This window comes from Mustela nivalis (genome assembly GCF_964662115.1).
Source record: "Mustela nivalis genome assembly, chromosome: 7".
Taxonomy (NCBI): domain Eukaryota; kingdom Metazoa; phylum Chordata; class Mammalia; order Carnivora; family Mustelidae; genus Mustela; species Mustela nivalis.
The window spans coordinates 17321461-17347010 of record NC_139026.1 but is presented as its reverse complement, the minus strand read 5'-3'; the positions used below and the strand labels follow the sequence as shown (position 1 = coordinate 17347010).

The 25550-nt window shown below is 39.7% G+C and overlaps 1 protein-coding gene across 16 annotated transcripts in view; it reads right to left on the bottom strand.

Annotated features, from left to right (window-relative positions):
- LOC309868924 (uncharacterized protein C12orf42) overlaps window positions 1-22592 on the bottom strand; it is a 151683-nt gene extending 129091 nt beyond the window's left edge. For 5 of the 16 annotated variants that reach the window (XM_082739104.1, XM_082739105.1, XM_082739106.1 and 2 more), the window contains exons 1-2: window positions 22154-22418; window positions 7375-7482 (exon numbers count right to left, since the gene is read on the bottom strand). Coding sequence is in view for 8 of the 16 variants with exons in the window: in XM_082739112.1 (XP_082595238.1) it covers window positions 7375-7435 (61 nt within the window). In the remaining 8 variants the exon portion in view is untranslated. Of the gene's footprint in view, window positions 1-7374; window positions 7485-8233; window positions 8404-22153; window positions 22425-22464 lie in introns of those variants that run through there. The other 11 variants (XM_082739111.1, XM_082739117.1, XM_082739103.1 and 8 more) reach the window with 9 other exon arrangements.
- Between the last annotated feature and the right edge of the window lie 2958 nt (window positions 22593-25550).

The window sequence follows — 25550 nt, the reverse complement described above, 5'->3', positions numbered from 1 at the left end:
TCAAGTAATAATTAGCAGAGGTCAATTTAATTTTTTTAAAAAGCTACCATTTATTTGAATGCTACGCTAAACACTTTCCCCGCATTACCTTAGCATCTTGTCTGCATGAGTGAAGTATTCTTAACCCATTTTACTGAAGAGGGAACTGTGGTTCAGTGAGGCAAAGTAACATAGCTCCAAAATGTAGAGTCAAGATTTGAACCAGGAACCACAGGATCCCAGACTCAGGTGTTAACCATTATCATTACTTTTCAGATCTTTTGGTCACATCCCATAGTTAAAAATGCATCTTCCACCATGACCAATGAACACAACCACACATAGATTATTGCAATAAAAGTGCCAAGAAACAATGAATACCTTCAAGTACACAGCACCTTAACCCCTATTCTTTTCTGTTTATTTTCCATTTTTTAAAACGTAGGTAGTAATGTATCAAATCAATTGCATAACCTGTTGCTAATTGTTGACAACACAGACACTACAAAATCATTGCACCTTCTCTAATTGGACTTAAAATCTGGGAAGTCATTACCCCAAGACCATTTTCTTATTTAACGACAGATTAAAAACCAAAGTTTTCATTTAATTTTTTTTTTTCAGTTAGAAACAATCCTTAAAAGTTCTACCCCTCAAGGGAAATATGAATCAAAACCTCACACCAGTCAGAATGGTTAAAACTAACAAGTCAGGAAACAACAAATGTCAGTGAGGATGCAGAGAAAGGGGAACCCTCTTACATTGTTGGTGGGAATGCAGACTGGTGCAGCCACTCTGGAAAAAGTGTGGAAGTTCCTCAAAAGTTAAAAATAGAGCTACCCTCCAGTTGCACCATTACGTATTTATCCAAAAGATATAAACACAGTTATTTAAAGGGCTGCATGCAACCCTAATGTTTCTAGTAGCAATGTCCACAATAGCCAAAATATGAAAAGAGCCAAGACCTCTATCAATAGATGAATGGATAAAAAGATGTGGGGGGGGGAGGGTTTAATGGGTTATTACTCAGTCATTAAAAAGAATGCAGTTTTGCCATTTGCAATGGCATGGGTGGAACTAGAAGGTATTATGCTAAGCAAAATAAGTCCGTCAGAGAAAGACAAATATCACATGATTTCACTCATATGTGGAATTCAAGAAACAAAGTAGATGAACATAGGGAAGGGAAGGAAAAATATAATAAGATGAAAATTGAGAGAGAGGCAAAAATTAAGAGACGCTGAACTCTAGGAAACAAACTGAGGGTGCTGGAGGGACGTGGGTGGGGAGTGGGGTAACAGGGTAATAGATGTTAAGGAGGGCACTTGATGTAATGAGAACTGGGTGTTATATGCAACTGATAAATTACTAAATTCTACCTCTGAAACTAATAAAAGAAAAAGTTCTATCCGCCTCTTTCCTTTGTAATGTGAGACTCTGCAAAAAAAGCTCTGCTCTATTGGGTAAATTTAGCAAACAATAAAATTGATGCTTCAGTTCACACTAGATCCAGTTGCTGGACAGGAATAAGATGAAGGACAGATGTCCGTCTCAGGGTTTGCCTTTTTCCTCTTCTTCTAGAAAGGAACCAGCCACAGCCCCCAGGAGGCTCAAGGGCACAGAACACTGCTGATCCCTCCTTGCTCCTTGTTCAGACCCTCTGGCGACTAAAGAGTTGTGAGGTGAATTTGCATGAGAAAATATGCTGGACCAAAGACATAAACTAGAATGAATACAACAGGGAAGTAACCCAAGAATTGGGAGAAGATGCTAAAAGGCATCTTTTGAGGCATCACTGGAGTTGGAAGGGCCTTGGTGACAAAGAACAATGGTGAAAAAAACAAAGATGCCACTGAAAAGAAAGGAGAATGGAGGGCTCATTTGGGGAAGCAGAGGCCCTGTGCTCTGTTAAAGAGAAGCTGGCCCTTCGCATGGCAGCTTGTCCTGCTAGCATTCTGGGAATTGGCTTTCCAATTCCAGTAACATGTACACTCAAAATAAAGACCTATTGATCTTCCTGAAAATTTGAAATGCTTTCACTTCTTTATGATCCAAAGATCCTTAATTAAAATGGATATCAAAAATATTCTCCCAGTCAGAATTGAGTGTGGGACAGCCACAGAGTCACAGACAAGAGATAGGACGTCCTAGAAGACTATTCCCATACTTTTGTTTTGGAAATATGAACGATATTAATGGCAATGCTTTTTATTTAAAGGACTTTATAGTCCACAAAAAAAAAACTGATGACACATAATCATCTGTAAATTGGAGTTAATAGTATTACCTTCTTCATATTTTTATTGTGGAGATGAAATGAGCAAACACATGAAAATCCTTAGACTAGTACCTACCACATAGTAGGTCCTCAATAAATAGAGGACTTGACTTTATGATCATACTGGAACATGGGCAGACATTATGGAGTCATCTGATAGGTAAAGAAATGGGACACTTGGAGAGAACCACAGCCATGCTAAAGATTACACAGCTGATAACTGGTAATTAAGGTCTTTGGGCTTTGTGTCGTGCATCTATTCATTCCACAGTTATTCATGGAGTCCCAGGATCAGTGTCAGGCTCACACCTTACACAGAGAATGTGACAGATGTGATTTCTACATCCACAGTCAAGTGCTCTTTCCCCAAGGCTTATCATGTGTCTACAATACAGGTATCAACTAAATATTTGCTCTTGCTTTGTTTTATGCCTTGCAAAGGAGTTTAAATTAAGCTGCAATACAAAGGCAAACAATTATACATGCATCTTCTTGTATCTTGAGAAATTAGAGTTGGTGTCTCCTCTGTGCCTGTCACAGGCTCCTGGGGTCACTCTACCATGGCACTGAATATGCTGTTTTATAACTCTCTGAATAATGATCTGTCCTCATGCCTCAACCCAAGTCTGTCAGCTCCCTAAGGACAAGAACTATGCTTGGAGTAGCACAGAGTCAGAGGATTTTAATGCCATAAAAGAGTGTTTCTCATAGAAGTGCAGCTGCCTTGTTTTTTCTTCATTCTCAGATTGATCCCAGTTTTTAGTGTCATGAAAATTTTTATTCCTCAGAGTTTTTTGAGTTGTGTTTTCCCCACATGGTGGGTTTCTGCTGACGAGGTACATATAACTCGGTGGAACCTGAAGTAAACAGCCAGGAATTAAAATGGCTTCCACTAAACCACCAGTAGTAACATTTCCATACAATATCCAAGATCTGAGCTCTAGGGAGATGGAAGGCAGAAGAGAAAAGTAAGCAAAAGTGTGGAGAAGAGAGAAAAGGAAGTGAAGATGGAGAGAGATGGTGGAATAGAGTTCACAGGCAGTTGAGCATGACAAAGCAAAATTAATTAAAGTACCAAAAAGAGGAATTTTAAAGAGCCACCTGTTCACACCTCTTTCCCACCAAATCCAAAAGAAGGTCTGGCTGATTAGATAGACAGATAGGTAGGTAGGTAGAATATAGATATAATGTATATAGCAAAAATAATGATTACATGTTATTTATTTGCAATATATATTATTATGTATTAGGGAGAGAAACACAGAGAAAGATCAAGAAATACTAATCAAAAATCAGTGTGGAACCCTTTGAACTCTTCTATTAGAAATAAACCTGATTCCAAAAATTCCTAAAACTCTGCAAATATAAAATCAGCCATTTTCAAAACAAACAAACAAAATCTATCAACCAGAAACGCAGTTCACACCTTTAAATAGATCCACTACACTACTTTTGGTTGATTCAAATTTGCACAGTAGACTTTTCTTCACCATTTATATATTTCACTCATATTAATTCCAAATAGAACAATTTCGAGATCAAAATAGCTTTCCAGCAAAGCCAGAGTCTACAAAGTCAACAGTGCTAAACGTGAAATGGATTCCACACTCATCAATCAGAGGTGTGGAAAGGTGGTTGGATCATTTCGAAACTTCATAAAAACTTTACAGACATCAAATATTGGGAGTTAACCATGAAGCAGTGAAGGTTTAGAGATCCTCTAGATAAACTTTCCAAAGTTAGGCTGGTTCACATCAGACAAAGGATTCTCGGGGGAAATACAGTAAATTTGAACTTTTGTGTGGCCTTTTATCTGTATGTGTGTGTTTTAGCAAGCACCCTGGAATGGCAAATGCTTCCTCCTTAGTGGAACCATGTAGATTCAGAAAAAGCTATCTTCCATTGAGAAGACAATTGTTTTCTATAGAGACAAGAAACAAACGCCTGTGACCCGGGTCACCTCCTCCCAGCAGGCTTTTGCTGTGGCTTCCTCTGAGCAAACACAACAAAGTCCAGAGCAGTCAATCCTGCCACCCCACACTGGGCCCCTGCAGTTGTGCTCTGCTATTTACCCTTCCTATTAATCTGTCAATGTTCTAGTCAAACATGCAAAACAATATGGTGGGTGCATAGTTTGATGGCCATTGCTAAGTAACTTGGACCAAATATGAAGAAATGGAACTTCCACCCAACAAAATGCGAGGCCCAATTTGATTGTAAGAAAACCTTCAACAATACCAGCGCATGACAATTTTTCAGGGTGGCTGTGATTTAGCACCCCTTCACCAGAAAAGAGAGGTTCCAATAAATGACATTCAGTTCTAGAATCTAAAAATTCAGGTCATGTTGCTGCCCCCATCACTGTGGGATAGGGCTGTCTGGGAGTTTTGTAAAAGGTGTTTGATAAAGAAGAGATAAAAAGGTATTTGCCCTGGAACACAGGTGAGCCCTTGACCAACAACTGAAACATTCTTTGAACTGAATAATGAGCCTTTCTTTCACCACTCCCTGAAAAATGTGTAGGCTACAATTTATAGCTCAATAGTTCCAAAAATGTCATCCAAATTATCAAACATTATGAAGCATAGAGATAATGAGTAGCTTATTTCTTCCTCCACTTCTTCTTCTGCTAGCCAAGATGAAGCCTCAGAATCCTTATCAACACAAAGGTCTAAGAAGCCACTCCCACTCCAGTGGAATTAGTACAAAATATAGAACATATTTGTCATTCTAGCGAGTCCTTGAGCCTCAAGGGAACAAATGTATCAGAATATAAGATGTATAGATTTTTTTTTTTTAATGTCCCCTTTTAGTACTGCAGAGCATGAATTTTTCCTGCTGTGTTTTTTCGGAAACCAGGCAGAAGGGCAAGAGTAGCTATCTTTAACGAATCTGGGGTACCAGGACATAGTACAGCAAAGGGAAAGAAAAGATGGTTATTGCAGTTAGGCTGACTTAGGGTCAGAGTCCTTCATTTACTAGGTATTTACTAGCTACTTGAGCTCTGGTAATTATTTAACTGTTCTGAAATATGTTTGTTCATTGGTAAAACAGGAAAAATAAAAAATATATAATGTATAAGTGAGGATTTTTCAACTCTAATCTTTGTTCCATTTTCTCTGATGATTTACTTCTCCACAGACCACAGGAAGCTGTGGGCTCATATCCTTGGCAGTTTTTGACTCAAGAGAAAAAGGAAACCTCTCTTCCCAGCCTGAGTCCAAAAAATCATGGGAAGAATTCTGATCAGTTTGACAGAGGTTATGTGTCAACCTCCAGACCCCCACTTTGATTGGCCCAGACAGGGTCACATGCCCATGCATAGCTGGGGTACTGTAAATGGGCTGCCTCTAGGACCACTCAGTGGAAGTGAGAAGTAGTTTCCCAAAAGAAGTGTTGAGTAGGGGGAAATAATTTTCTGGGGTAAACAAAACAGTAAATGTGTACACTCTGTGATGTCATGGAGTGAGAAGATTAAATAAAAGAATCCATGTAAAGGATTTAGTACCAGGCATTTCCATAGAAGGCAATAAAGGTGATAGTAATTATTACTGTCATCATTATGATCAATCTCTAGTCTCAAAAGTTATAACCAATAATAGGAGCATTCACAGAAACATAACATTGATGAACATCAAGTTCACACTTAACTGATGTTAGTCTTAATCTGGTTACTTAGACTATATACTCAAATAGCACTCTCAGTGAAATAGCGAAGTGTAATGGTCATGCTTTCTGTACTTCAATTTGAATTCAACTGATAGTTTGAGTTATAGAGATTTCATTTTGGTCCAGCTCACTGAAGTAAAAGACGAAGGTAAGAAATTGATTCATTCATGCCTTTACTTGAGTTCTTATGTTCCAGGCACTGGCTTAGACATTGGGTGGTACAGGGGAGCCAAAGTGATCAAGTCAGTTATATAGAAGGAGCTTACTTTCCAGAAAGGAAGCCAGAGAGTAGTGAGAAGCACTATGGAGAACAATGAAACATAGTAAGAGGTTGAAAATCACAGAATGGACTTCAGGTAGAGGCAAGCCCTCTGAGGAAGGGATATCTGGGCAGAGATGTGAGCAAATTAAAGGGGACAGCCTTGAAAGGGACAGCATTCTACACTACGGGAATAATGAGTACTGACTCTGGAGTGTGACAGTGTGGCCAGAGCAGAATGAGCAGGTGAAGGGGACAGGAAGTGACGTTAAACAGCCCACTCACCCAACTCACCCCCAGGATGTCCATGTCTTAATCCCCAGAACCTGAGAAAATGTGACCTTACGTGGTGAAAGGGACTCTGCAGATATGATTAAGTTAAGAACCCTGTAATGGGACATTATCCTAGATTATCTACGTGGGCCCAGTGTAATCTCAAGGGTCCTTAAAAAGTTAGAAAAGGAGGTAAAAGAGGTTAGAGTGATATAAGGAAGACTCGATCTGGTGTTACTGGATTTGAAGATGGAATAAAATGATATAAGCCACAAAATGCGAGTAACCTCTAGAAGCTGGAAAAAGCCAGGAAATAGAATGTCTCCTAAAGTGTTCAGAAAGGAATGTAACCTTGCCAACACCTTGATTTTAATCTGGTAAGACCCATGCCAGACTTAGGACCTAGAGAATTGTAAAATAATAAATTCATCGTTTTAAACCACTAAGTTTGTGATGATTTGTTACAGCAGCAATAGAAATCTGTGTAATATCATTCTTAACATTACCAGACAATTCTTGCTTTCTTTCTATGCCAGAAAGTTTCTTTCTGTACTGAAAAGCTTTGACTCATGCAACTTGTCAAGAACAACATCAGTTACTTTAAAGTGAGTACACGTGCCCCACCCCAATGGTCTAGGGTCACCTTACAAGTACACAAAAGAAAGAATGGTAAAGGAAACATGGGCTGTGTCTCCAGGTTTTCCTAGCTGAGGTACAATGTGTCCCTAGGGTGGCAAAAATACATATATGTTTTATGAGGGCATGTAAAATTATGCTATAATTCACAATAATGTGGATAAATATGGAAACCAAGAGAATATTCCAAAATACAACAAATGGCACTAAATTAAGAATCAAAATTATTGGCTGAAATGAAGCTAAAATGTATAAAAGTGTATTATTTCTCATACACTACCTTCATCCTTGTTGTTAAGGGTCCTCTGATACGTAGTCAGCAGGAGTGCATCTTCTCCCATTGCTCCATAGTATGTCACTTAGAAATCCATCTGGTGAGTTCAACTCCCTATAAATGATTGATGGAGAAAGAAGAGCAGGTTTACAATGTTGCAACGATGGGGAATTCTGACTTTTTTTTTTTAATGTTGAGCCATCCTAAATATGAACATATTTCTTTCCAAAGATTGTCAATAAAATGTTATGCCATTTTATATAAAGTTCATGACCACCTCTTGTAAGATACAATCCTAAATATTGTTGGGTTTTGTTGGTTTTGGTTGTTTCACATTATAAACAATAGCTTTCAAATTAAAATTTTTCTAGTGATTTGCAGAGTACAGAAATGCTATTCAGAGTCAAGATGGCGGAGAAATAGCAGGCTGAGACTACATCAGGTAGCAGGAGATCAGCTAGATAGCTTATCTAAACATTGCAAACACCTACAAATCCAACGGGAGATCGAAAAGAAGAAGAACAGTAATTCTAGAAACAGAAAATCAACCACTTTCTGAAAGGTAGGACTGGCGGATAAGTGAATCCAAAGTGACAGAAAGATAAACCATGGGGGGAGGGGCCAGCTACCAGCAAGTGGCAGAGCAATGGAGCACTAAATCAGGACTTTTAAAAGTCTGTTCTGCTGAGGGACATTGCTCCAGAGGCTAAACCAGGGTGAAGCCCATGTGGGGTCAGCGTGGCCCCAGGTCCTGCAGGGTCACAGAAGGATTGGGTATTAGAATGGGGAAGAGCTTGCAGGTATTAGAATGGGGAAGCCAGCTACAGAGACAGAGCTGAGGAGTGAGCTCTCAGCTTAGGGTTACCTTGAACTGGTCACAGTCTGGGTGAGCTTGGAGTGCAGCCGGAGGCCAGGGAGACAGGAGTGATTGGGTGCTATTCTCTCAGGACACATTGAGGAGTGGGGCCCCGAGCCCTCAGCTCCTCTGGGCTGGAGACTGGGAGGCCGCCATTTTCATTCCCGTCCTCCGGAACCCTACAGAAAGCATTCGGGAAACAAAAGTTCCTGAAAGCAAACCCAAGCAGATTACTCAGCCCAGCGGCTGGTAAGGATGGTGCAATTCTGCCTGGGGCAAAGACACTTGAGAGAATCACTACAAGAGGCCCCTCCCCCAGAAGATCAACAATTGAGGCAAGACCAAGTTCACCTACAAAGGAGTGCAGGTTCAATACCAAGGAGAGCAGCAGAATTCCAGAGGAGGAGAAAGCAAAGCACGGAACTCATAGCTTGCTCCCCAAGATTCTTTAGTCTTGCAGTTAATTTATTATTTTTTCTTTTCAACTTTTTTCTTCTGCTGCTAATTTTTTTTAACTTTTACCCTTTTTTTTTTTAATGTTTTTTAACTAGTCTATCTAATATATATATATTTTTTTCTTTTTTATATTTTTTCTTTATTTTCTTTTTTTAATTGTTTCTTTTTTTTTTTTCTTTTCTGAACCTCTTTTTATCCCCTTTCTCCTCCCCCCCCCCATGATTTGGGGTCTCTTCTGATTTGGTTAAAGCGTATTTTCCTGGGGCCTTTGCCACCCTTTTTGTATTTTACTTGCTCCTTCATATACAGTTATCTGGACAAAAATGACAAGGTGGAAAAATTCACCACAAAAAAAAAAAAAAAGAACAAGAGGCAGTACCAAAGGCTAGGGACTAGTCAATACAGACATTGGTAATATGCCAGATCTAGAATTCAGAATGATGATTCTCAAGGTTCTAGCCAGGCTTGAAAAAGACATGGAAGATATAAGAGGAACCCTCCTGGGAGATATGAAAGCTCTCTCTGGAGAAATAAAAGAACTAAAATTTAACCAAGTTGAAATCAAAAAAGCAATTAATGAGATGCAATCAAAAATAGAGGCTCTCACTGCTAGGATAAATGAGGCAGAAGAAAGAATTAGTGATATAGAAGATCAAATGACAGAGAATAAAGAAGCTGAGCAAAAGAAAGACCAACAGTTACTGGACCACGAGGGGAGAATTCGAGAGATAAGTGACACCATAAGATGAAACAACATTAGAATAATTGGGATTCCAGAAGAAGAAGAAGGAGAGAGAGGGGCAGAAGGTATATTGGAGAGAATTATTGGAGAGAATTTCCCTAATATTTCCCTAATAAGGGAACAAGCATCAAAATCCAGGAGGTGCAGAGAACCCCCCTCAAAATAAACAAGAATAGGTCCACACCCCATCACCTAATAGTAAAATTTACAAGTTTTAGTGACAAAGAAAAAATCCTGAAAGCAGCCCAGGAAAAGAAGTCTGTAACATACAATGGTAAAAATATTAGACTGGCAGCAGACTTATCCACAGAGACCTGCCAGGCCAAAAGAGCTGGCATGATATATTCAGAGCACTAAAGGAAAAAAACATGCATCCAAGAATACTACATCCAGCTAGGCTATCATTAAAAATAGAAGGAGAGATTAAAAGCTTCCAAGACAAAAAAAAAAAACTGAAAGATTTGCAAACCAAACCAGCTCTACAGGAAATATTGAAAGGGGTCCTCTAAGCAAAGAGAGAGCCTAAAAATAGTAGATCAGAAAGGAACATAGACAATATACAGTAACAGTCACCTTACAGGTAATACAATGGCACAAAATTCATATCTCTCAATAGTTACCTTGAATGTTAATGTAAATGCCCCAATCAAAAGACACAAGATATCAGAATAGATAAAAAAACAAAACCCATCTATATGTTGCCTCCAAGAAACTCATTTTAAGCCTGAAGACACCTCCAGATTTAAAGTGAGGGGGTGGAAAAGAATTTACCATGCTAATGGACATCAGAAGAAAGCAGGGGTGGCAATCATTATATCAGATCAAATAGATTTTAAGCCAAAGACTATAATAAGAGATGAGGAAGGACACTATATCATACTCAAAGGGTCTGTCCAACAAGAAGATCTAACACTTTTAAATATCGATGCCCCTGACGTGGGAGCAGCCAACTATATAAACCAATTAATAATGAAATCAAAGAAACACATTAACAATAATACAATAATAGTAGGGGACTTTAACACTCCCCTCACTGAAATGGACAGATCATCCAAGCAAAAGATCAACAAGGAAATAAAGACCTTAAATGACACACTGGACCAGATGGACATCACAGATATATTCAGAACATTTCACCCCAAAGCAACAGAATACACATTCCTCTCTAGTGCAGATGAAACATTCTCCAGAATAGATCATATCCTGGGTCATAAATGAGGTCTCAACCAGTATCAAAAGATTGGGATCATTCCCTGCATATTTTTCAGACCACAATGCTCTGAAGCTAGAACTCAATCACAAGAGGAAATTTGGAAAGAACCCAAATACATGGAGACTAAACAGCATCCTTCTAAAGAATGAGTGGGTCAACCAGGAAATTAAAGAATTGAAAAAAATCATGGAAACAAATGATAATGAAAACACAACTGTTCAAAATCTGTGGGACACAACAAAGGCAGTCCTGAGAGGAAAATATATAGTGGTACAAGCCGTTCTCAAGAAACAAGAAAGGTCTTAGGTACACAACCTAACCCTACATCTAAAGGAGCTGGAGAAAGAACAAGAAAGAAACCTTACACCCAGCAGAAGAGAATTCATAAAGATCAGAGCAGAAATCAATGAAATAGGAACCAAAAAAACAATAGAACAAATCAACTAAACTAGGAGCTGGTTCTTTGAAAGAATTAATAAGATTGATAAACCCCTGGCCAGACTTATCAAAAAGAAAAGAGAAAGGACACAAATAAATAAAATCATGAATGAAAGAGAAGAAATCACAACCAACACCAAAGAAATACAGACAATTATAAGAACATACTATAAGCAACTCTATGCCAACAAATTTGACAATCTGGAAGAAATGGATGCATTCCTAGAGACATATAAACTACCAAAACTGAACCAGAAAGAAATAGAAAACCTGAACACACCCATCACCCGTAAGGAGATTGAAGTAGTCATCAAAAATCTCCAAACAAACAAGAGCCCAGGGCCAGACAGCTTCCCAGGGGAATTCTACCAAACATTTAAAGAAGAACTAATTCCTATTCTCCTGAAACTGTTCCAAAAAATAGAAATGGAAGAAAAACTTCCAAACTCATTTTATGAGGCCAGCATCACCTTGATCTCAAAACCAGATAAGGATTCCATCAAAAAAGAGAACTACAGACCAATATCCTTGATGAACACAGATGCAAAAATTCTCACCAAAATACTAGCCAATAGGATTCAACAGTATATTAAAAGGATTATTCACCACGACCAAGTGGGATTTATTCCAGGGCTGCAAGATTGGTTCAACATCCGCAAATCAATCGATGTGATACAACACATCAATAAAAGAAAGAGCAAGAACCATATGATACTCTCAATAGATGCTGAAAAAGCATTTGACAAAGTACAGCATCCCTTCCTGATCAAAACTCTTCAAAGTGTAGGGATAGAGGGCACATACCTCAATATTATCAAAGCCATCTATGAAAACCCCATTTCAAATATCATTCTCAATGGAGAAAAACTGAAAGCTTTTCTGCTAAGGTCAGGAACACGGCAGGGATGTCCATTATCACCACTGCTATTCAACATAGTACTAGAAGTCCTAGCCTCTGCAATCAGACAACAAAAGGAAATTAAAGGCATCCTAATCGGCAAAGAAGAAGTCAAACTATCACTCTTCACAGATGATATAATACTATATGTGGAAAACCCAAAAGACCCCACTCCAAAACTGCTAGAACTTGTACAGGAATTTAAGAAGGTGTCAGGATATAAAATCAATGCACAGAAATCAGTTGCATTTCTCTACACCAACAGCAAGACGGAAGAAAGAGAAATTAAGGAGTCAATCCCATTTACAATTGCACCCCAAACCATAAGATACCTAGGAATAAACCTAACCAAAGAGGCACAGAATCTATCTACAGAAAACTATAAAGTACTCATGAAAGAAATTGAGAAAGACACAAAGAAATGGAAAAATGTTCCATGCTCCTGCATTGGAAGAATAAATATTGTGAAAATGTCTATGCTACCTAAAGCAATCTACACATTTAATGCAATTCCTTTCAAATTACCATCCATTTTTTTCAAAGAAATGGAACAAATAATTCTAAAATTTATATGGAACCAGAAGAGACCTCGAATAGCCAAAGGGATATTGAAAAAGAAAGCTAAAGTTGGTGGCATCACAATTCCAGACTTCAAGCTCTATTACAAAGCTGTCTTCATCAAGACAGCATGGTACTGGCACAAAAACAGACACAGAGATCAATGGAACAGAATAGAGAGCCCAGAAATAGACCCTCAACTCTATGGTCAACTAATCTTCGACAAAGCAGGAAAGAATGTCCAATGGAAAAAAGACAGCCTTTTCAATAAATGGTGTTGGGAAAATTGGACAGCCACATGCAGAAAAATGAAATTGGACCATTTCCTTATACCACAGACGAAAATAGACTCAAAATGGATGAAGGACCTCAATGTGAGAAAGGAATCCATCAAAATCCTTGAGGAGAACACAGGCAGCAACCTCTTTGACCTCAGCCACCGCAACTTCTTCCTAGGAACATCGCCAAAGGCAAGGGAAGCTAGGGCAAAAAGTAACTATTGGGATTTCATCAAGATCAAAAGCTTTTGCACAGCAAAGGAAACAGTTAACAAAACCAAAAGACAACTGATGGAATGGGAGAAGATATTTGCAAACGACATATCAGATAAAGGGCTAGTGTCCAAAACCTATAAAGAACTTATCAAACTCAACACCCAAAGAACAAATAATCCATTCAAGGAATGAGCAGAAGACATGAACAGACATTTCTGCAAAGAAGACATCCAGATGACCAACAGACACATGAAAAAGTGCTCCACTCACTCAACATCAGGGAAATACAAATCAAAACCACAATGAGATATCACCTCACACCAGTCAGAATGGCTAAAATCAACAAGTCAGGAAATGACAGATGCTGGCGAGGATGTGGAGAAAGGGGAACCTACTACACTGTTGGTGGGAATGCAAGCTGGTGCAGCTACTCTGGAAAACAGCATGGAGGTTCCTCAAAATGTTGAAAATAGAACTACCCTATGACCCAGCGATTGCACTACTGGGTATTTACCCTAAATATAAAAATGTAGTGATCCGAAGGGGTACATGCTCCCAAATGTTTATAGCAACAATGTCTACAACAGCCAAACTATGGAAAGAACCTAGATGTCCATCCACAGATGAATGGATAAAGAAGATGTGGTATATATACACAATGGAATACTATGCAGCCATCAAAAGAAATGAAATCTTGCCATTTGCGACGACGTGGATGGAACTAGAGGGTATCATGCTTAGCGAAATAAGTCAATCAGAGAAAGGCAACTATCATATGATCTCCCTGATATGAGGAAGTGGAGATGCAACATGGGGGGGGGGGGTTAAAAGGGTAGGAGAAAAATAAATGAAACAAGATGGGATTGGGAGGGAGACAAACCATAAGTTAAACTTAATCACAATCAGGGTTGGGAGAGGGGGGTGCAGTTATGGACATTGGGGAGGGTATGTGCTATGGTGAGTGCTGTGAAGTGTGTAAACCTGGCGATTCACAGACCTGTACCCCTGGGGATAAAAAATACATTAAATGCTTATTAAAATAAATAAATAAACAAACAAACAAACAAATAAATAAATAAATGTATTTTTTAAAAATGCGATTCAATGTTATACACTGGGTTTTTTTTAAAGATTTTATTTATTTATTTAACAGATAGAGAGCATGGGAGGAGGGGCAGAGTGAGAAGCAGACTCCCTGCTGAGCAGGGAGCCCATTGTGGGTCTCAAATCCAGGGTGCTGAGATCATGACCTGAGCCCAAGGCAGGCACTTAACCAAGTGACCCACGCAGATTCCCCCAGTTTTATACAGTTTTAAAACAGCAAGCTAGCTCAACTATCATTTTAATTCTGAGTTATACGCCTGTAGATTATTTGGGGTTTTTCATGTGAACAATTGCATCACCTGCTAATAGTGAGTTTTGTTTCTTCCTTTCAATTTTTTATACTTTAAATTTCTTATCTTATTTCACTAGTTTACATCTCTAATATAGTGTTGAACAGCTGTTGTAATATTGGACATCTGTGTTTTTCCCACAGATACATTTATTATTTATTTACTAAAGCAAATAAAGGTTGCTTGCACCAGCCCCTGTGAGCTCTAAAAATCATTAAGATTTACAGAGTATTGTAGGTAGAGAGGGAAAGCCTAGTGAAATTGAGAAACACTTTCAATAAATTGGTATAAAAGATTTTAAAATAACAAAATTAAACATATTACCATATAATCCAGCAATCATGTTTCTTGGTATTTACTCAAAGAGATTAAAAACATGTCCATACAAAACCTACACATGAATGTATGTTTATAGCAGCTTTGTTGATAATGGCCAGAACTTGGAAGGAAACAAGATGTCCTTCAGTAGGTAAATGGTTTAACATACTAGGATATATCCAGAAAATGGAATATTATTCATCAATAAAAAGAAACTATCAAGTCATGAAAAGACATGGAGGAAGCTTTAATGTGTGCTATTAAGGGAAAGAAGCCAATTTGAAACGGCTACATACTGAGATTTCAACTAAATGCACTACTCATGACATTCTGGAATAGGTGAAACTGTGGAGACAGTAAAAAGATAATGGTTGCCAGGGACTGGTGGAGATGGGATGAATAGGCAGAGAATAGAGGAGTTGGGGGACAGTGACAGTGTTCTATGTCGTACCATAATGATGGACTCATGTCTTTATACATTTGTCCAAACCCATAGAACAACACCAAGAATGAACCCTAAGTGGGAACTATGGACTTTGTGTGACAATTATGTGTCATTGTAGGATTATCAATTAAAACAATGGTACAACTTAGGTGGAGGACATTGACCATGGGAGAGGCCAGGCTTTTGTGTGGTCAGATATATTGGATATCTCTGTACCAACTTTCCAGTTCTGCCATAGACCTAAAACTACCAAAGACTAAAAGAAGGTCTCAGAATGAAATAACCTAAATCTCTAAGTCTCAAATTTTTTATGTTTATTATCATATGCAGTTTATAATTATAAAAAATACATATTTTATATATGTACATATTTTTACATAGGTACATATTTTAAATTATGGTATTGAGGATTGAACTATGAAGTATTTCAATCAAAAGGAAGTTAAGACAGGAAATTGCATTGCAAAGGTGCTGGAAAAAAAAGGTGCTTGCAGTTGCAAAAAATAGAGGAGGTAATTTTGACACATGACAAGTTGTTAACCCTCAGGAGACGGAGCTTCCAAAACAACATAAGCCTCAGCCTTTGCAAAAGCTATGTATGCCTGATTGGTCCTGATGTAAACAGGAATCTATACATTTCTCCCAACAAATACAAAGTTTGGTGTATTTATTTATTTATTTATTTATTCTTTGTAGATTGCTTTATCAGCTTAAATAAATTCCCTTCTATTTCCAATTTGCAAAGCCTTTGGGGTAGGGATGAGTTGTTTGCTTTTTCATTAGAAAGAAATGATCAATTTTATTGAATGTGTTTTCTACATCTGGTAAGATGATCATTTTTTTCCTTTTAACTTGTTAAAGTGATGTCACATTAATCAAATTTCTAGTATTAAACCAACTGGACCTTCGTGGAATAAAAACAACTTGGTCATAATGTATTTTTTTTTTTAGCATATGGCTGGATTTTGTCTGATAATATTTTGTTTTATTTACTTTTATTTCTTTAATGATCATGTGGAAATTGACTTTTTCTCCCTTATAATATTCTTGCCTTGTTTTGTTATCAAGTTACGTAACCCTTATACAATGACTTGGAGAATATTCTCTTTTTTTGATTGTTGATAGAGTTTGTATAGTATTGAAACACCTGCCCCTTAAATATTTGGATGATTATATTGGTAGAACCATCTTCTGATGTTTTTAGTGTGGGGAAAATTTTTAACTACTCATTTAATCTATTTAATGATTTTAAGGCTATTTATGTTTTCTATTTCTTTTGAGTCTATTTCGGTAAATTGTGTTTTTTAAGAAATTTTTATTTTTTAAGTTTCTGAATCTGACATTACAGTGTATGTAATATCCACTTGTGTTTTTAATCTATTCAGTATATGCTCCTTTTAAAATTCTTAATGTTATTTATATTGCATTTCTCTTTTTTCTTGAGAAATCTTGCCAGAGGCTTATCAATTTTATTATCCTCTTCAAAGAGCCAACTTTTATTTTTATTGATCCTGTTTATATGTTTATTTTCTGATTGATTAATTTTTATTCTGTCTTTTAAATTATTGTCTTTCTTATATATTTTTGGAGTTTATTCCACTGTTCTTAACTCACTGATACTTGGTTTTTAAAATATTTTATCCAGCGTATTTGTTTAGTCTAGATAATAATATGGGATAATTCATCTACAGTTTCCTTAGAAATAGAAAACCCTTATTATCTATTTCAACTTATCTTTTTTTTAATATTTTATTTATTTGACAGAAATCACAAGTAGGCAGAGAGTCAGGCAGAGAGTGAGAGGGGGAAGCAGGCTCCCCGCCAAACAGAGAGTCTGATGTGGGGCTCAATCTCAGAGCGCCGAGATCATGACCTGAGCCGATGGCAGAGGCTTAACCCACTGAGCCACCCAGGCGCCCCTCAACTTATCTTTATTAATGTCTTTAACAATTAAATTTTATACTATTATTTGGCATCCAATTAGCTAATTCAACATAATTTATAATGTGGAACTTCTAATTCTTTAAAACATTGTAAGAACTCATTTGTAAAACTGTCTGGGCTCAGAGACTTTTTTTAGAGTCAATTATTTGAAACCATTTTTATTTTTGTCATGACGGCTATTCTAGTTGGGTCTTCCATTGCTCCTTGAGTTGATTTTAATTATTTTGCCTATTAATACAATATAATAATTTTTGAGGCTGTTGGATAGATCAACACAAAATTCTACACAGTGTTTTCTTATATTTTAAATCTTTGTTTACTATAGCAAGAGAAAACTGGTTTATCCATTCTATTTCCTTGGAATTATAGGTATAGTAGCTTCTATTTCACTTCTCTAGAGAAAATTTAGAAACAAACACTCCTCCTTCACAAGAAATAATTGGACCAAGGGGAGCCTGGGTGGCTCAGTGGGTTGAAGCCTCTGCCTTCGGCTCAGGTCATGATCTCAGGTCCTGGGATCAAGCCCCCCATCGGACTCTCTGCTCAGCAGGGAGGCTGCTTCCTCCTCTCTCTCTCTGCCTGCCTCTCTCTGCCTGCTTGTGATCTCTCTCTCTGTGTCAAATAAATAAATAAAATCTTTTTAAAAAAAGAAATTATTGGGCCAAATTTACCAGTAGTTATACAATTTAAAAAGTAATAAGGGTATATCTCTCACTGTGTGTCTTTATCTTGCTGCTGCTGCTGCTGCTTCTTCCTTAGATTTTATTTGTTTATTTGTCACAGAGAGAAAGCACAAACAGGGGAAGCATCACGCAGAGGGAGCTCAGTTCCCTGCTGAGCAAGGACCTCAATGTGGGACTTGATCCCAGGACACTGGGATCATGACCCAGGCCAAAGGCAAACGCCTAACCAGTTGAGACACTCAGGCTTCCCTCTTGGTTCCTCTTTTGCTTTCTTGTGTCCAGACACAACAGACCTGGGTTCTGGAAAGCTCTTGATTTCTACATGGCAAGCAGAATTCACACTACGGCCAGTATGCCTCCCAGTCACTATTTCATCTACTGAGCTTCTCCACTGTGACTTGTGAGTTATCTTCAGTCAACTCAGATTGGAGAGAGTGGGAAACTCATGCTAGTTTAAAAGTTAAGCCTCAATCCCCAATTCATTTTTACCAGGGAGCTCTTTACTGTGAGAGTCCTCTGGCCTACATTAACAGAGCTGAGAAGTTGATGCAAAACAGATGTTTACTCTATGAAGCAGGACCCTGAAGGGGGGAAAGGAATTACTGACTTCCCAAACATAACCCCTAACGTATTAGAGACCTCTTTCCATTCCCAATTTTATGTGCTTGTGGTTTGTCCTTTTTTCTTAAATCACCTTTATAGCAATTTGCAGGTCATCGTTGTTTCACAGCCTAAGAGAAGAGATTCAGCCTGGGTCAAAAGCAACTGTAAAGATGTCAAGTGCATGGCTGCACAGATCTTCCCTCTAATATTTCTCTAGTCACATATTACAGCTTTTTTTTTAAAGATTTTTTTTAAGATTTTATTTACTTGAGAGAGAGACACCAAGCAGGCAGAGAGGGAGAGGGAGAGGGAGAGGAACAGACTCACTGCTGAGCAGGGAGCCCTATGCGGGGCTCAAGCTCAGAACCCTGGGATCATGTCCTGAGCCGAAGGCAGAAGCTTAACAGACTGAGCCACCCAGGGACCCCACATATTACAGCTCCTTAATATGAACTTTCCTCCCCTCGCCACCTTCTCTCTCTCTAACAAATTACGTCCTCCTCCTGGACCAGTTTTCATAGCTTCTGCTTATTCATGTCAGTCATTCGACCACGATCGTTAATGGTTCTTCTTCCAGCTCATAACTTCTCGGCAACTCTGGTGATGCTAACCACCAGCTGTCTCAGGATATCCAGTTGGGATTCGGGAGGCCAGGAATCTTATTAGCCCGCTCATGCCTTCACGCCAAGCCACAAAACTGATCCTGAGAAGCCTAGGGAATGATGACAACATAGGGCCAATCAGGTGTTGGCTCCTAAGCCTACCATCTCTATGTGGCCTCCTCAGAATTAACATGTTGAAACAGAATTCTATTTTTTTTTTTAAGATTATTTATTTATTTATTTGACAGACAGAGATTACAAGTAGGCAGAGAGGCAGGCAGAGAGAGAGGAGGAAGCTGGCTCCCCGCTGCACAGAGAGCACCATGCGGGGCTCAATCCCAGGACCCTGGGATCATGACCTGATCCAAAGGCAGAGGCTTTAACTCACTGAGCCACCCAGGCGCCCCTGAAACAGAATTCTTGATTCATACTCTTTTTCAGTCCTTAACGTTCATAATGTGTCACTCCCCATCTCCATAATGTAACCACCATCTGACAAGTTGTTCAGACCTATGAGTTCTCCTTGGTTTCTCTTTCCCCCATCACCTCACCCACACACTCTCATTCATCACGTCTTATCGTTCTTTCTCTAAGCTAAGTCCCAAATCCATCCATTCTCTGAATTTTCAGTAGCATCTCCTTAATCCAGGACACCATCATTTCCTATCTGGATTATTACAAAAGCCTTCTATCATCTCCCTAACTAGCTATTACACCTCCGACTCTTCCATCATTCTATCCACACTCCTCACAGCAGCAGTAACCATCTTCTTAAAATTCTTAAAATTGTCTTTAAGGATTTTAAATTCTCTCTTAAAATTCTTAAATTCTCTTAAGAGTCTCTTAAAATTCTTCAGTAGCTCCCTATTTCCCTTAGAGTAAAATTCAGTCTTTTCTCATGCCTGACACAACTTCCCATGATCTGGTCCTGACTAATGTCTCCACCTGATCTCACAGTATCCAGCTCCCACTCCCAGTGTGCAGGCACACCAAATTTCTCTCAGTGACTCGGGACCCCTGAAGCTCTTTCCTGTTTTAGGGCCTCTTCACAGACCTCCACTTGCTTGAGCCTCCCTCTGTTCCTTCCCTTGTTTTAGACAAGCAATCTCTGAAGGGTCTCTCCTTGGTCACCCTGTCCAAAAGAAATCTCCCCTGACTTGTATGTAATTCCTATGTCCTTGCCTTGTGCTTTCACGTTTTGCCTGAACCCCTAAATTAGAGGGAAAGAAACTATAGAAAACAGAGAGAGAGCCAAATCCATAAGAAGTCATGAAAATAAAACTTCAAAAAATAGGAGAAGGGGGAGGAAGCAAGAAATTGAAAGGAAACGAACATAAAATTATCAAACTCATCAGAGGAAGAAAGTTCATAAAATTATTAATCAACACAAATCTTGTCCACCTCTCAAGTGAACATTCTGAACACTTATTTCTAAGTCTGATGAAATGATTTCTAGCTTTCCTGTCTTCACGTAAGTCGATCTTCCTTGAATTCTGGCAACTGCAATACTCCGCAGTTTGAGGACTTATCAAAATGAAAGTTCAAAATGAGTTACAAGCATTTGAAGAAGTCATTAGGCGGCACTAGAAGAGTCTAAGGCTTCTTTTCTCATTGTGAGGTTGTGTAGCAAGCATCCAAGACAAGTTTTAAAATAAAACAACCATCCCGTAGGGCCATGGGTACATGAGGCATCATTTCCCCACAAAGCCTGACCCTCTCGCCTCCCTTTGTCCCCTGCAACGCCTCTTTGTAAATCACAGGTGTTTGTGGGCATAAAGCCCATCAGAAGGGAGTTTATTGTGAAGAGTTCTTTCTTTGCCACTTGTTCTAAACCTGTTCAGAGAGTGCTCCGTGCCTTAGACCAAATCTCCATAAAAATCAAGAAACAAGAAGTTTTCTGTACTCCTGCCCAGCAGCCGCACTATGACATTAGTTTCGACAGCTCTGTGACCTAGTATTATCCCAACTTTATTCACTAGTCTTTTTCTCTTTCTCTCTCTATTCCTTTTCTTAAAAGCCTATTGGCATTTTTTTTTATCTACTGTAAAATAAAAAGGAGGATTTTTTTAAAGCACCCTATGTGACAGCTAGAAAAAGCTATCTATGGTTACTGTAGTAATAGTTTCAAAAAAACACCTGCAAATCAAAGAAAGACACCATAGCAGTGTCTTCAGTGTTGTTTTTTTTTTTTTTTTTTGTGGGTTTTTTTTTTTTTTCTTCCCTTAAAGTTCCTTCTTGGCCATTATAGGGTAGGCTCGGGAATGAATTTATGTGACAGCTATGAAGTTAGTATTAAAATTGTGAATAGTGCCTAGCAGTTTTCATGCCCTTACTAGAAGATCGCCTCAATTTGCCACACAGCGGTGAATAGGGTAGAGAAGGGGTGGGGGGTGTCAAATGAATGGGAGGAGGAGGGTATGTGAATGGGAGGGTTTCCCTAGAGGGAGCAGCACGGTAGTCACGGGGGAAGAGTGATTTATTTTTGAAATTCCAGGAAGAAAGGCCAAGAGAAGCTGCCTAAGAGATCCTAAGCATGGGGTTGCGGGGAGGGGGGTAGAGCGGTGAGATAAATAATACGTCTGTACACATTTAGCAAGTGTCAGCGCCAACTCTAAGAAGCAGGGACTGGGCAAGGGCGAGGGGGGAATGTGTGATGGTAAATCCATTCCTCTGGTCTTCCAAGATTGAATATTAAATGCCAGCAGGGAGCAGATGCGGGTAGGGGCTGCAGACGAGGCGTGAGGCCACGAAAGGAGGGGGTTAAGCGTTTATCTCAATGGAAATTAACCACTTGGGGGGAATTAGGAGAGAGCCGGAGCAGGCTGGGCGGGGGAGAGTGTGTCTCGGTGAGTTGAAAGACAGGAACTCTTCTGGGGCAGGGATTTAGGAACCGCGTTCACAAGTCCGAGGTGCGCGCCGCACCGCAGAGAGCAAGGCCGGGGTGCCCTCCGCAGCCCCTGTGGCCCCGCCCCCGCGGCGCACCCCCCGCCCCCCTCCGCCCGCCACCACCTCCCGTATTAGCATGCGGGCCGCAGAGGGCCGGCCGGGCGGGGGAGGGCGGCAGTGGGATCGCCGCGCGGGGCGCATTGTGGGCCGCGCTCGCCTCCGCGGGGGACCATCTGCTCGCTGTCAATGCATCACCTGCTCGTCTGGGCCGTCGCCGGGGCAACGTGGGGCGGGGGATTAAGGAGCGTGTGCGTCTCGGTCCGGGCCGCGGCGGCGGGGGCGGGGCGCTCCTCGGCCGCCCCCGGCCTGGGACTGTCGGCCTGGCGGAGGGGGCCCGTGACCACAGTGGCTGGCTCAGCAGTTCGCCGCTGCCCCTCCGGCTTGGCAAAGACAGCCGAGCCGCCTTCACTGGCAGAGGTGGCTGGTGTCCCGAGGAGGAGCAAACAGCAAAAGATCCCGCCCTTTGAACCCACCCAGAGGGCGCGAACTGTGACCCTCGCGTCTACCTGGAGCTTCTGGGGCCATGTCCCAGGACGGGCGTCTGCAGCCTCCTGCAGAGAAACTGACCTGCCCAACCGGGTCCCTGGAACCATTCTGAGCAACGCCCCCGTTCTGAGCGCCCCGCAGTCGCTGGGCAACCACAATGGGGTGCGCATGGCGGGTAGACCCTCCTTGGCTCCTGTCACCTAAGTTGCCGATAACTTCCACACCTCTCATCTGATATTTTGGTCGGCCGCCCAACGCCCAGACTGGCGTAGCCTTTGACATCAGAATATGTGTGACACTTGCTCTTTGGGGGAGGATGGGCCCAAGATTTACCCAAACGGGTTCATTTTCCATGGAAAAAGTAGTTCTGGGAATGAAATCCTGATATCCCCTTTCTACCTACTCCTGTTCTCACTGGAAATAATTTTGAACACGGGAGTACAATGAGCGATGCAGCCAACAGGGGGCAGAGCGAGGCCGTGGAGGGAAACAAGAGTCTGCTTTAGGATTACGTTGCTCCAAAGTCCACCAACAAAGGTCCTTCCTATCTGCCAAAGGATTCCATGCCCCTTAAACTCCCGTTCCTACCAAAGTTTTCCATGGACTCCACAGTAGCAATTAAGTAGTTATTAAGCTCTAATCACAGCTGTTTTCTTTCTGGGCTGGCTAAGCATTGTTATTCCCTTTCAGAATAACCTGAAGCAGCAAAGAGTTGAGATTGACCAAATCCCAGGTTGGACCTTCCAGACCCGTATCTAAAACATTTCCAGCAGGGTAAAATCCCAACTTGTTTCTAAAGATCTCTGAATCAAGAAAGTCCCAAACCTGCCTTGTTAGATCTCATTCCAGGGGCTGACAACTTTTGAGAATCAACAGTCTTTCTTTGACTAACTTAGTCACTCCAACCCTTTTCCTACAGTTCTGCTTTCTGAGGAACAGAGAAATTGTCCTCTCTTCCAGGCAACCCTTTGTTTTGAAGAAATTATTAAATTGTGTATTAACCCTCTCAAATTTTCTCCTTTGACTCCAGCCATTCTTCTTTCCTTTAACCAAATCCTTATGTAAAGTTACACTAAATACAAGGTGATAATATCGATCCTACGTATTTCTCTCACTAATATCTCAGAATCATCAAAAACGATTTCTCTCATCCTTTATGATTTCTATATATGAACATAAAAACTATTTTCACAATTAAAATTATAGTATTAAAATTGACTGTTGCCACCATTTATTTGCTATTCCTATCATTTATATGTAAGAGAAGAAAGTCAACTATACAAATACCCATGTGTTTTGACATAATAGACGAAGGGGAAAAAAAAAGTATGTAATGTATTAACTTGCTTAAAAGATAAAGAAAATTCTACCTATCGGAAACTGCTGTTAATTGTGATTTTTGTGGATTAAAGTTGAGAGTTCTGAGAAGGCAGTCTCTTCGATTCACAAGGTATAGTTGACCCTGGAAAAATGTGGGGGTTAGGAGAACTGATATCCCACATAGTCAAAAATCCATGTAGACCATTTGACTCCCCCCAGATTAACTAGTAATAACCTGCTGCTGACAAGAAGTCTTACCTGTAACAAAAACAGCACATAGTTTGTATGTTACATGTATATAAATTGTATTCTTAGATAAGCTAGATAATAAAAAGTTACTATGAAAATCATAAAGAAAATATATTTATAAATCTGTAAAAATCTGCATATAAGTGGACCCATGGAGTTCAAAACTGTGTTTTTCAAGGGTCAGCTGTGCTTCCAAATACAGAGAATCATAGCATTATTCCTATTTAAAAGAGGATGAGTTTGAGACCAACCATCCATTCTAACAGCAAAGTAACTGAAACAGAAATATAAGTAACCAGCCCAAGACTGTTAAAGAAAGTAGCCGCGGATGCCCAGGGCACTCTCAACACCACAAACCTCCCGAGGGAGCACTTTCCAAACCAAGAACACCTCGAAATGCCTTTTATCCACTCTATTCCTACTCCGACAGCTGCTAGCTTCACAGCAGAGATGAGAACTCTTCATCAATTCAACAAATAATCATTGAACACCTGCCACATGTCAGGCAAGCTAGACAAAGATCCCACCCTTATGGCACTCACTGTTTAGCAGGGGTAAATAGATTTAAAAAAACAAAACAAAACAAAAAAGTCTTTTCTTTACTCATTTACCCAATAAACCTTTCTCGAGCAACTAATCAAGTACTATGATAAGAGGGGAAAAAAATATCCATAAATAAGTAGGGATATCTCTCTCACAAAAAGAAAAACACACAAAAAACTAGAGCATAATGTAGTTAATTAGAAAATACCAGTATGACAAAGTATCATGGAAGTAAAGAGGATGCATCAGATAAATCTGCCCGGATAGCACCTCAAAGAGGTCATAAAGTGGGCCATGAAGAATTAGCAGGAATCCCCAACACCTAAAAAGTCACGGACATAGAAGATGCTCAGTAATTTGTTGTTAAATGAATAAATGATGTAATTTTCAAGTAGACAAAGGGAAGAAAACCCAGGCAAAGATGTCGTAGTATGAACAAAGGCTCCAGGAAATGCTATTAAAGGGATGATGAGTGAGCAATTCACTGTAAGCCAATATAAGGAGAAGAGAGGGGTAGGTGGAATGCCAGTGTGGAGGCATGTGGAAGAGGGATTTGCATATCATGCAAGAAGGCAGACTTTTCTTCAGGACCAAAAAATTCTCAACAGCAAAATGCTTGCTTTAAATAGAGTCCTGCAAGGAACCCAAATATAATAAAATTGATCAAAACAGAGCTGCCCTACTTGAAACAGAGGTAGGACCTGACACCCTGCCCTCTGGCCACAATCTTTCTAGACACTGCTGCGGAACCCAGCATGCCCCTTGGAACACTCTTTGAAAACCAGTGCCATGGTCTGTGGGTCATCACTGAAAATTATTGGATATGACGATGCAAGTTTGGATGGAAAGAAGCCAAGAACAGTTAGGATGCTATTGAAATTGTCCAAGCACAAAATAATGAGGATTTAAATTAGACCAGTGACAATCATACTGAAATGAAAGATAAAGAGACTTTGAAGATGGAATCCTTAATATGTATGGTCTTTTTACTTCA